At 38.9% G+C, this 13791-nt stretch overlaps 1 protein-coding gene across 2 annotated transcripts in view; it reads left to right on the top strand.

Moving 5' to 3' along the window:
* The window catches only part of CUBN (cubilin), a 273318-nt gene that overhangs the window by 170299 nt on the left and 89228 nt on the right, over nt 1-13791 (top strand). For both annotated transcript variants that reach the window (XM_007081262.3, XM_042991151.1), the window contains 2 exons: nt 7012-7209; nt 11785-11931. In XM_007081262.3, the coding sequence (XP_007081324.2) occupies nt 7012-7209; nt 11785-11931 (345 nt within the window). The remainder of the gene's footprint in view (nt 1-7011; nt 7210-11784; nt 11932-13791) is intronic.

Here is a 13791-nt window from a genome sequence, read left to right as displayed (position 1 = left end):
ATCAGGTGTTCTTTTAATTTCATAAATACGGCCTTTTGTAAAAACTGTACATTTGTGTTTTTTTTTATATTTTTCCCATTATATTGTTTATATTAATTAGGGGTTTGATATCCATGAGGCGTTCTACTTATAACTTCTACAGACTCCTTTAGAGATCTCTGAAAATTTGATTTGTAAATGCTTTGCATGCACACACACACACACACACACAATATTATGGGTCAACTAGAAGACAGAAGTAACTGTTTTTCCTCTAGATTTCACTTTTTTTAAGTTTTTAAAAAAATGTTTATTTTCATTTTTGAGAGAGTGAGTGAGTGGGGGAGGGGCAGAGAGATTTGAAGCAGGCTCTGTGCTGAAAGCAGAGGGCCCGATTCATGGCTGGAACTCACAAACCATGAGATCATGACCTGAGCTAAGGTGGGAAGCTCAACCAATTGAGCCACCCAGGCACCCCTTTTCTAGATTTCATTTTAAAAGTGCCTTCAGAAATGCTTCACTTTCTCCTTAGTTGGTCATAAACCTTCATGTTTTAAGGTAAAATTAGCCTAATTGTTAAACTTTTATTTGACTATGTTTAAGACATCCTTAATTCCCTTGGTAAGCAGTGTTTGGGGAGACTGATTTTTCCTTAAAATTTTATTTAAACAATTTTGAATGGCTTTTATGGGTTGTCATAGAAGTCTGACAGCCAAGTTTGGGGGATATTGCCAAACTTGGTATACAGTTGACCCTTGAACAACACAAGTTTGAAATGAAGGCGATTGAAAAAATCTTATATGAGAATATTTTCGATAAACACAGTTCAGTACTGTAAATGTGTTTTCTTTTCCTTATTTAAAAAAATTTTTTTTAACATTTACTTATTTTTGAGAGAAAGAGAAAGAGAGAGACAGTGTGAGCTGGTGAGGAGCAGAGAGAGAGGGAGACACAGCATCTGAAGCAGGCTCCAGGCTCTGAGCTGTCAGCACAGAGCCGGATGTGGGGCTTGAACTTGCGAACCATGAGATCATGACCTGAGCTGAAGTCAGATGCTTAACCGAATGAGCCACCCAGGCGCCCCTCTTTTCCTTACAATTTTCTCAGCATTTTCTTTTCTCTAGCTAGCTTACTTTATTATAAGACTATAGCATGTAATACATGTAACATACAAAATATGTGTTAATTGACTGTTATGTGTAAGACTTCTGGTCAATGGTAGACGATTAGTAATAAAGTTCTGGGGGAGTCAAAAGTTACATGGATTTTGGGGGAACCTGCTGGCTCAGTCAGTAGAGCATGAGGCTCTTAATCGCAGTGTCATGAGCTTGAGCCTATGCTGGGCACATGGGCTACTTAAAGTCATGTGGATTTTTTACCGTGTTGGGGGTTGGCACCCCTAAGCCCTGCACTGCTCAAGGATCAGCTGTACTTGATTGAGACACATTATCATAGGTTCTCATTGAAGAATATTCAAACTTTGAACTTGTTCTAAGACTAAATATATCCTAAAAGATCAGAGTCTATTTGCTTCTAACTTCTTGGGAATTTGTATTGGCAGAGGTAACTGATAAATGTATCATTCATACTTGTTTTCATTTAATGCACCTAGAGTATTCTGTTCTGAGATGTTTTTTTCCACCCCCCCTTACAAGATGTTTCCATAAAATTGAATATGAATCTCTTTCTTAAAATATTAATCTACTTATCTAAGAGCAAAGAACCATCAGCAAGATTGCCAAATGCAGTTTGAAGCTATCCATTTAATTCTGGATAGCTCTTCTAAGTAAACTTGAATTAAGCTTTTTTTATAGCCACGAATCTCAAGTTAGAGAAAGAACCACTTACTCATGGAAAATATTATATCAACAAATATAATTTAGTACTCAAAAATGACAAATTTTCTTCTCATACTTAAGCTCTGTAATTAGATGAGTTAAGTGGATGAGTGATTATATCATAAATTTCATTTTCCTTGAGAACAAGGGAAGGTGAAAGTAAGAAGATAAGAGAATTTTATAATTTACTAGTTACCTAGATGATAGGGGGGCATCGCATTCTGAAAGATTCATTAAAACTAAAAAAAATGTAAAAAGCTTAACATTTTAAAATATATATTGCACATTGTACCATCAGCATTTCTTACACATGCATATGTTTAGTTTAATTCAATAAATATTTATTGAGGATTTGCTATAGATACACCGAGACAATTAAGTAAAGGGACAAAGATCTGATCTCAACTCTCCAGGAGCTTAAAAATACTTGGGAAAGACAAAGTATTCATATGTCAGTTAAATAACAATTTAGTAATTAAATTATTTAATGACAAAGCATGTGGTACAGGCAGAAGAAAAGAAAGCAAAGGAAACTGAGCTTAATGTGGATGAGGATCATTTGAAGGAAATTAAACACATCGAGTAGAAGGTTAGTCAGCATATCAGTCAGGACACAATCAGTTATGCTGCGATAGCAAACAATTCCAAACTCTGAGTTGGTGAAAAATCATAAAGTTTCTTTCTGGTTTGTGTTACATATTCTTCTTGGATTAACTAAGTGCCTTGTCATCAGTATCACTGCATAGCCCAGGCTGTTGGAGCTGACATTGTTTGGGACATTGACTGTGATCATGGCCAGAGGAAGGAGAGCTCTGGCATGTCTCAGTACAAAAGTGCTCAGCTTAAAAGTGACAAAATTAATTTGCTCATAATTCATTGGCTCAAACTGGTCAAATGACCTCACTCAACCACAAAAGGATCAGGAATTGCAATGTCAGCATGTGTTTATAAATGAGGGAAAATGAATATTTGACCAAAAAGAATAATGACCCCAAGTCAGTTAGTTTGATAACTGCCTTTTATAAATTCAAGGTAAGAAATATTTTACATAAAGGAAAATCTTAACATTTGAAGACCCTGAGTAATATTAAAGTCTTCCACTTGAAAATTTCTTTCATTTGTCTCTTTTTTTCTTTACTTCTGCAGCCTGTGTAGAAATAGGACACAAGAATTAGGACCTAGTCCCATAAAAGTTTGCACTCACTTCCTGGTGATCCTAGTAAGATTCAAACATGTACTGGTATAAAAGTCAGAAACCTCTGGAATGGTGGGGTGAGGACCTCTGAAAAAGCATTCCTGCAGGAAAACAATGAGAACATTGTCAAAATTGTCAAGATCAGCTGTTGAGAACCCTGGAAATTCATCAAAGCTCGCAACAATCTAAAGAGCGTTTATTCAAGAATGATGGCTGAATCTCAGAAAAATAGTCAGCTTTCTGGCATCTTAATTCTCCCTATTTCCATCTCTCCCCTTGCCTCAGCTTTACAGTTGCCTCGCAGAATCCTCAACTTTAGTAGCTGCAAAACCAGTAGTTGAGTGACTACTGGAAGGAGTAGAACAGGTTGAGAGTTACAGAAAACCTCCTATTCCTAAGGAATTACCATTATTTGACCTATCTGGCAGCTTCCTAGGAAAGCTCCATTCTCAGGACTTGTCTTCATTTGACCTGCCTCAGCGGTTGTTCTGTGCCCATAGCCCTATCCCCAGGGTGTTTGTAGAAAACAGTCAGTGGTGACTGTTTAACGTCACAGTTGTATGTGGCAGTAATACCAGGTGCAGCTAACAAGAGGGTGAATAAAACTGTAAAAGGAAAATCCTGGGGAATGAGATACCCATAGGGAGCTTTGGAAAACTCTGACATATTTCTGGAAGTTTAGAAAGCCACACACAGGTGCAGGACTGTGCACATGTCCAAGAGAGGACGTGAGGGCCCTGATCTCTCAACTCTATGTGATATTGAGGGTCTGTGTAAGCAGGAAGTGAAGACTGAGGCAGAGTTGTAAACTGCCTACTAGAGCTTTATAGGCATATCCCAACACATGTAGACTTTAAGTTAGCTATTATAAATGTGTTGAAAACTTAAAAGGAACCACGTCTAAAGAATTGAAAGAAAATATGGGAATAATATATCACCAAACAGAGACTATCAATAAAGTGATAGAAATTATGAAAAGAAAAAAACCAACTAGAAATGTTAGAATTGAAAAGTATAATAATTGAAATTCTCTGGATGGGCTCAATTACAGATTTGAGCACATAGAAGAAAGAATCAGCGAACATGCAGATAGGTCAATTGAGATTGGCCTGTCCACGGGAAAGAAGGAAAAAGACTGAAAAAAATTGTACAGAGCCTCAGAAACTATCAATTATACTAATATATGTACAATGAAAGCCCCAGAAAAGGAGGGAGATAAAGGGGGACAAAGAATATTTGAATATAGTGTCCAAATACTTCCCAAATTTGATGAAAAATATTATTCTACGCACCCAAGAATCCCAGTAAACTCCAAATAGGATAAGCTGTCTGAAATCTACACCTAGATAAGTCACCAACTATCAAAGCTGGAGAAAAAGGGATCATCTTCAAAGCACCAGGAAAAAGTGATCCATCATGTAAAAGGAGTCCTCACCTAGCTTCTCATCAGAAACCATGAAAGCCAGACAGCAGTGGAATGACATATTCAAAGTATTGAAATAAAAAGACTGTTGATTAAAAGTCAAAAGTCTATACCCAGCACATATATCCTCCAAACTAAGGAGAAATTCAAAGACTCCAAGATAAATGAAAATGGAGAGAATTTATTGCCAGCAGATCTACTCTAAAAGAAATTCTAGTGGAAGGCCTTAGACTGAAATGAAAGTACCATAGCATGTCTTGACAACTAACAAATAGTATATGCAGTAAGATAATGACATAAGTAAATATAAAGACATTGCAAATGCATTTTTATTTGTAATTCTCCCGCTCTCTGATTTAAAGACAACTGTATCAAGCAATGACTATAAAACTGTGTTGATGGATTTGTAATGTTTAAATGTATAATTTTTATGGCAAAAATAGCATCAAAGGATGGGGATGGAAATAGAATTTTATTGGAGCCAAGTTTTGTGTACCATTCAAATTAAGTTAGTATTAACCCAAACTACATTGTTTCAAATTATGATGTAAATTGTAACTGCCAGAACAACCACTGAGAAAATAACTTAAAAATATACATAGTAGGGGAGCCTGAGTGGCTTAGTCAGTTGAGTATCTGACTCTTTTTTTTTTTTAATGTTTATTCACTTTTCTGAGAGACAGAAACAGAGTGTGAGCAGGGCAGGGCAGAGAGAGAGAGGGAGACACAGAATCTGAAGCAGGCTCCAGGCTCTGTGCTGTCAGCACAGAGCCCAATGTGGGGCTCGAACTCACGAACCATGAGATCATGACCTGAACCAAAGTCGGACGCCCAACCAACTGAGCCACCCACATGCCCCTGAGCATCTGACTCTTGATTTTGGCTCAGGTCATGATCTCACGGTCATGGGACCGAGTTCTGTGTCAGGCCACATGCGGAGCCTGGAGCCTGCTTAAGATTCTCTGCATTCTTCTCCTTTGCCCCTTCCCCACTTGCACGTGTTCTCTCTCTCTGTGTCTCTCAATAAAAATAATATATGTATGTATGTATGTATGTATAGTAAAAAAAAAAAAAAAGAACAGGTGAATTAAAATGGTATACTAAAAAATATATATATTTAAAATTCCCAGGATGATTTTAATCAATCAATAACAATAACAAGGGTTGGCAAAAGCAAACAATAACAAGGGTTGGCAAGGATGTGGAAAAATAAGAACCCTGTGTATTGCTGGTAAAATTATAAAAAGTTATAACCACTTTGGAAAACAGTTTATCAGTTCTTCAAAAATTGAAACACAGGGTTACCATATGATCCTGCAATTACATTCCTAGTCATATACCTGATGGAATTGAAAACATATAGTCCACATAAAAATGTATAAACTGAATGTTCATAAAAGAATTCTTCATAATAGTGAAAAAGCAGAAGCAACCCAAATATCGCACAACTGATAAAACTTAATGTGATATATCCATACAGTGGAGTACTGGACAGGCCTAAAGCAAGGAAATGAAAAGAATGAAGGAAAATGAAAGAAATACTGAAATATGCCACGGATGAACCTTAAACCATTATGCTAAGTGAATGAAGCTAGTCACAAAAGGCCACATGTTGTCCGATTATATGTATATGAAATGGCAAGAATGGGCAAATCCATAGACAGAGACAGAAAGTAAATTAGTGGTTTCCATGGAGTGGTAGAGTGGAAAATAGCCAATCAGTGGTAACTAGTATAAAGTGTCTTTTTGGAGTGGTGAAAGTGTTCTAAAATTAGCCCTGATGGTTACAGAACTTTGTGACTATAACTAAAAGCCCCTGAATTGTAGATGTTAAAAGGTATGTTTTATGACACACAAAGAATACTTTAACGAAGCTAATTGTTTAAAAAATTAATAAGAAATGAAGAAAGGCTGTTGTTATACATTTTACTAATTTGAAAATGATTTCAAAATCGCCCACATATAAATAACATGGTGAACAGCTATGCTGAAAAAAGTAAAGATTAGAATACAGAGGAGGGACAGCTGGGTGGCTCAGTCGGTTAAGCATCCAACTCTTGATTTGGGCTCAGGTCATGATCTCATGGTCGTGAGGTTGAGCTCTGTGTCAGGCTCTATGCTCAGCGTGGAGCCTGCTTAAGATTCTCTCTCTCCCTCTGCCCGTCCTCAGCTCATGCTTGGGCATGCTTGCTCTCTCTCTCTCTCTCTCTCTCTCAAAAAAGGTAAAGTACAGAGGAAACATTAATAATAATAATAATGATGATAATAAAAGAAGGTCTTCTACATGGACTAACTTCGTGCTTAACAAATAAAAGACACTAAGACACTAATAAACGGGCTGTGTGGCAAGGCTATGGTGAAAAAAGCAGAACACAGTGTTTTTCTTACACAAAAAATAAATGAACAGAAATCACAGCTTTGTGAGTCAGCAGGTTTAATAAAATATTTCTAGACTTCTTTGAGAATTTTGTTGTAATTGGTTGTGTCCTTTTGGCACAGAGCTGCCACTTTAAAATGAACGGGCTAGATTCTCCTCCGTCAGAGGTATCTCATAGATGTTGTTTTTCATTCTACAGGTGCTTGTGGTGGGTTCCTGAGGACAGGAGATGCGCCAGCCTTTCTTTTCTCCCCAGGCTGGCCCGAAAGCTACAGTAACAGCGCTGACTGTATGTGGCTCATTCAGGCTCCAGATTCTACCGTGGAACTCAACATCCTTTCCCTGGACATCGAAGCTCACAGAACATGTGACTATGACAAACTTGTGATAAGAGATGGTGAGAAACATTTAAGCAAAACACAAAACTACGAGTTTCAACCTTGACACATACAGAGTTACGTTCAGTTATAGTGATACTCATTTACTGCCTCCATCTGTTTTGTGTGGAAGTTCCCTGACATTATGGTCAGTGAAGGCATCCCATACCAGAATTGGCTACAATTTCTGAAGAACATAAGGCAAATATTAAATTGCCTGTAACAAACTAATGCACATACTATCTCAGGAACAGCATTATCTTACTAAGAGAAAATACTATCTTTGGCTTAAGTAGGAAATAATGGTCTGAGTTTCCAGGTGGTGCTGCCTTCTTTTTGAAAGGTCTTGGAGATACATTTTGATATTTTATACCTATGACCTTAAGATACCAGTGTGAAAAAAATATATATATTATATATTATTATATATATTTATTATTATTATATATTATTATAGATATATAATTGCTTGTATTCAATTCTCTTTGTCTACTGAATCTCTGGGTAGAATAGGTAGAATTAAGGGCTTATATTTTTTCATGTTTTCCTCTATGCACAGGTGTGGTATGGCTATGTCATGATGGGGGATAAGAATAATGCTAATATGCAACATGTACAAAATCATGCTTCACGGTTCACAAGGCTGGAGGAGAGGCAAGCCATGTCCTCTGACCAGTGTTTCTCCCAGTGTGGTCGTCAGACCAGCAGGATCAGTGTCACCAGGGAAGAAATGCCAATCTTATGGCCACGCCCCAGATCTACCAAAGTAGAAACTCTCCAAGTGGGTCTTAGGTCTGTGATTTAAAAAGCCCTCCAGGCAGGGGCCACGTTTAGGTTGAGGAAAGCAAGGCAAGATTATGCAAACTGCACGGTTGGATTCTGTCTTTGTTGAAAATGGTGATATTTTGACCATTTTACATTAAATTTCAGTTTTTAACTATTGCAGTAAAATATTATTTATCTTGCTTTCTAAGGTCTTTGGGACCTCCTTGAATGTTGCCCATGAGGCAAGTGCCTCTCTCACTTGACCCTTGTCCCTGCCTCCAGGTGATAATGATGGTCTCTAAAGTCTAAGAACCACAAGATACAGACATTGCGACCTCACATGCCTACCTAGACAAACAGGGGACATAACAAGGAAAGTGTTAATCTGGGGCACAGAGTTGAAGGGGCAGCTACTAGGAAGGCAGGCTCAGTGTTATTTAGCTTCCTTTTTTTTTTTTTTTTTTTAAGAGTTGTGAAAGATACAGAATTTTCTATGAATTTCCCAATTGTTAAATTTTGGAAATTAATGAAAAAAGCTTCAGAGCCTTTTCTGGACCAAACAAACGTGTGCTTGCTTTTTGCCCACAGGTTACTAACGTGTAAGCTTGTGTCTTCCTCATCCCCTCAGCGCTAGACTTCCGTGAAAGGCAGTTAGGAAACGGCAGAGGTGCTTGATTTTCCTTCTGTAGAGGCTGGACATTAACGCTCAAGTCAGTCGTACAAAACAGGAGATGATAAACCTTAACTTTCCCCCCTTTTCCATCAAACATCATCCAGAGCATTGCTCAGAGAAATTGCCGTCTTTTCTCACATCAAGGCATTCCTGTGGATGTTAACATTTAAAACTTCTCATGTGATAAAATGAGTGTGTCCTTGCACACATATTCTGAGTGTTCAGAATATAGTAGAAACTTTGAAAAAACATCTTCAGTAGGTAACTGCATTAATGAAGTAAAGTGTGGCTACTCTTTCAAAAATCACTTTCTATTGAGGTGGTTTTTGCTAAACTGCTAAATGGCTCCAGGTCTGTTTTATTGTCTGTGAAAGAGAGGCTGATATCTCCTTCGTGAGGTTGTTGTATTAGGGAACATAATAAACACAAAATTCCCTAGCAAAAGCCCTGGCATTTTGTAGATGCAGAATTTGGAATTGCTTAATTTAGATTTCAATTTACTTTATTAGAGATATTTCTGAAATAGGTTTCATCATATCCACTTTATAGAATGTTCTTGCTGAGGCATAGAACTTGGAGAGCTCTGCAGATTGACTTCTATGCCAAAACAATGATAATATTTTAAATTGGTGTGCAACCTATCCAAAGAGATTTTTATTTACAACATGAGTTGGTGCTGAATAGGTTCATTATTTCCTCATTTGTTTATTGATTCATTCAAGATGTAGTGGTTGAGTGCCTACTATGTGGCGGTTGGTGGGTATTTTGTTCATTGGCTCAGTGTTTGTCTACATTTAGAATAAAATTTCAAGTCCCATTTCAATTATTTGTTCTTTGTTCAGCCAGGTTTTTGCTTCCGAGTAGCAGGGGTATATACCATCCTGAAGGAAATATCTAAAGCCATTAACCACAACCAATGATACTTACAGGCCACTTGTGCAATTGGGCAGTCATCACAGGCCTTGGGCCTTTGTCCCTTGGTCCAAGGCTGGCTGTGAACATTCTTGGGCCACCCCAGAGAGGGCCCTGCAGCCTTCCTGGGAGACCTGAGTCACTCTCCCACCTGTTTATTCATTTTACAGGCTGGTGATGGTTCAAGACTGAATCAATTTTTTCCAGACTATGTAACAACAAATTTTACATACCAAGATTCCCCAAAATTGAGGTTCCATGAAACTACATTGGACCTAGATAAAATTAAAAAAACAAAAAAACAAAAAAACAAAAAAACAGTGAAAAGGGGGGAAAAGGCAAAAAAAAAAAAAAAAAAGAAAAAAAGTCAAAAATCAGTAATCCTTTTATCTATTTATAGATATAAAAGGTACTTTGTGATCTTAGGGAAATCATATAATAGTATAGTTTGAGCATCTGGAGTTAATTAGGCAGGGTTTTAAATCCTTGTTGACTTCTATGCTCTATGCCTTCAGGCAAATTATATATCCTTCCTAAGACTGTTTCCAATTTACAAAATGGGGATAATAAAAATACCTACTTAATAGCATTATTGTGATGATAAAGTCTGATATTGTATGTAAAGCACTCAAAGTGGTAATAATAATTGCTCGATAAATGTCAGCTACTGTAATCTTGGGCCCCAGCGGCCACATCTCTAAAATGAGGAGTCTGGACTAGAAAGAGAATCACCAGACTACCTTCTAGCCCTGGCTGTTTACCTTTGATTTCCCCCTCCCCTTAAAGATCAGATTCATCCCTGCTACCATCCATATGATGAAGTCATGGAAGGCTCTAGACATACCTCCGTATTTATTATGGATACTGTGGGGAGAAACAAGCCATCTTAACGGTTGTTGGGTTATCTACCAACTCATCAGTTAGGTGATCGCGAAGTAATTATTTAGAGATAAGCACTGTTTCATCACATGGTCTGAGGTGAAGTTTAGAAAAGAAATACAAATCAGTAGATCCTATCCAGTCTCACTGAGAGAGAAAATTTGCACCTATGAAATAAATAACAACATACCATGAACTTCCAAATTTTGTGACATTGGTAATTAGAGAGTAAGTCCACCAAAACAATTCAGGGCAAAATGTGTAGCAAAATAACACGTGCAAAAGGAGTTAAAGAGAGAAACTTTTGAATTATAAAGTACCAAAAATTTTCAGAGGTCACAAACCCTCCAAAGAATACCTTTCAAGCGTCTCCTATTTATAGCTATACCATTGCATTTGTAATTCCACACACTACCTGGTTTTCTAGAATAGTTAATACTAGTGCATTTTAGGTGGCGATCAATGGCGGAAGGATTAATTTTGCTGATTGTTGTTTTACAGGGGAAAATTTCCTCATGTCTCGTACTCTATTTTTTGGTTTTTATGAGCTTGAAGTTTATTAATTATTTGCCTTAAGGGGGAAAAAATCCCAGCCAAGGTATCCAAATATTTTATCATCTCCTGTGCTCCATTCTGCCTTTGGTTGCGGCTTTGTTCCATGTTGCTTATATTCAAGAGTCGTAAAAAGGAAAAGAGCCATGAAGTGACCCAGTTGTCCTTTGCCTCTCTCCTTGGAGGGCACCCTGGCTGAAACGTTTCTCATCCTCCACGGGTGGACGTACGTGTGTTCGTCTAATAGAAACACGAATAAACGATATAAAACAAATGAAGTTTTAAAAACCCACAAAAAACACAGCCACAACCAAAAAACTCTCTGGAGCTGAGGTTCATATAAAAGTTGCACACTTCTTGGCAAATGACCTTGCCACGATAGTACAGGATCTGCTGCCTAAAAGCCAATCTTTCTTCTCTTTCAGATACTGGACCTTCAGTGATCAGAGTAATTTAGCAGGGTCTCTAACACACGTCAGCACTGGTCCTCCGTCATTCCTAACTCTCATGTGCTCCGATTTTGAGTTTTAGTGCCAGGAGGAACGGTTGCCCCGTTTTTAGAAAGGCGGTGGGAACTGTCAAGGGAGACTTTAACATAAAGGGTAAAGAGAAAGGTAGGCAGTTCGATCATGAGCTGGAGCCAGAATGATGTAACCCCTGGAGCGTCCTTGTACTTGAGAATCTCATTATCTCCCAGGAATGGCGATGTTCTGTAAAAAACATATGAGCCACTTTGTCTGGGTTGCAAATGATGGTGGAGGAGATTCTGAAGGCATTATATTTTCACGCTTGACATTTCCTTTCTTTGGCATAGGAGACAATAACCAGGCCCAGCAGCTAGCGGTTCTCTGTGGCAGAGAGATCCCTGGACCCATCCGGTCCACTGGAGAGTACATGTTCATCCGGTTCACCTCTGACTTCAGTGTCACCAGACCGGGCTTTAATGCATCCTTTCATAAGGGTACTAAGTTCCATTATTTTTTATGTCATGTCATATCATCTCACCTCATCATCTCTCTCCCGCTCCCTCTGTCTCTGTCTCTGTCTCTCTCTCTCTCTGTCTCTGTCTCTCTCTGTCTCTCTCTCTCTCTAATATACTCTGCTTATTTTTCTATGCCAGGACAGAGATTGTAAGTGAGAGCACACGGGTCTCTGCCCAGCTTCTGGCTGGCTATCCTTATGCCAGGTACTGAGTCCTGGTCCAAAAAACTGTGGCCAGGATTGCACAGAAGGATTCCTTACCTTCAGGTCCCTGGGCATGGCATCTTCCCCCCAAAAGGAGGTGCATTCATGGTAGGCACAAAGGGTGACATCTTTAAAACAATTTTTCAGACTATCTGAGGGCTTCAGCTAGGACAGAACTAGACAGCCCTTACCCACCACCCATCAAAGGAACAATAAGCCAGAGTCCTCTTCAATCTAAGAAATACCGGAAGTAATATAGAAGGTATCTTCAGAAATCTTTTGGTTTAAATCCCTTATCTGAGGGTTGGCAGGAAGACTATGTTTCTCTTAAAAATATGAGTTGGATGAGTCAGAGAATGTGCACGATATGTGGGAGGCGATCATGTGCGGTATGACCGAGACTTTCAAAACTTGATAAAATGGGAAGTCCAGTAATAAATCCAGTAAACCCAAACTGGGTTAAAATTAAAGAAGCAGTTCATGGAAAATGGAACATTGAAAGACTCTGATGTTTTTAACCAAAGAGGTGTAATTTTAAAGTCGACTCTCGATATAGACATTAAACATTTATCTAATATTTTCTGCACTATTATATATGTCTTTTATAGAGTAGGGAGCAATGGAAGATAAATTATCTTCCTCACACTCAAGGGAGGCAGGTCACATGGCTGCTTAAAAGAACGGGCTTTTAAATCAGACAGACCTGAGATAAATTTCCACCTGTGATTAAGTAGTTGTGTAATCTCGCTGCACTCCCTCACTGAGCTGTTTAGTCCCTGACAACTGGCAAATTAATCCCTGGTCCCACCCTCCACTCTCTCCTTCTGCTCCCAGCCTCTCTCTCATGTACTTAGGTATGACAGATGTATGTGTGCATGTATATATGTACATATGTGTACATGTGCGCGCACGCACCTACATCCTGGACAGCTGCGTATCTAGAAGTATTTCCGATTTAACACGTGGGACTCGAACTCTTGCTTCCCACCTTCTCCCACCCTCCAAACCTGCTCATTCCACACTCTTTCCAACCTTAATAGACGGAAAGGGCATCCTTCTAGTTGCATAAGCCAAAAATCTTGATGTCATTCTCGATCTTTCTCTTTCTCTCACACCCTGCGTCCTAACCATCAACAAATCACTATGATTCTAGTTTCCCAATATACCTAGACCCCAGCCACTGTACTGTCTTAGTCCAGGCTCTGTCATCGCTCCTTGGACCCAGGCAATCACCTCCGACCGGACACTCTGCTCAGCTTCTCTCTGCCCCATCTTACGGTCTAGGTATTACAGACAGAGTGACGCTTTTAAAAATCTAAGTCACGTCATGCCACGCTGACGCTCCAAACCCCTGAATATCTTCCTCTGTTCCTCAGAATAAGTCCTTTCACTTCCCCACCTGATCCAGCCCTGCTTCCTTTGCGATCTGTCCCCGTGTCTCATTCATTCTGACTTGCATGTTGTACCACTGACACATCCAGCCTTAAAGCAAGCGTTTTCTGAACCAGAATGTTCTTCTCTCGCAACGCCATCTGGCTTGATGCCTCGTTTCTCCGGGTCTCTCTTGAGGTGATTCTGTGATGACGCGACCTTCTCTAACGTCCCCAGACAATGCTGTACCCTTCTCCCTCCCCCT

The sequence above is a fragment of the Panthera tigris genome, chromosome B4 (assembly GCF_018350195.1).
Source record: "Panthera tigris isolate Pti1 chromosome B4, P.tigris_Pti1_mat1.1, whole genome shotgun sequence".
Lineage (NCBI taxonomy): Eukaryota > Metazoa > Chordata > Mammalia > Carnivora > Felidae > Panthera > Panthera tigris.
Note: the sequence above shows the minus strand (reverse complement) of the source record. Positions and strands in the feature narration are given on the sequence as shown.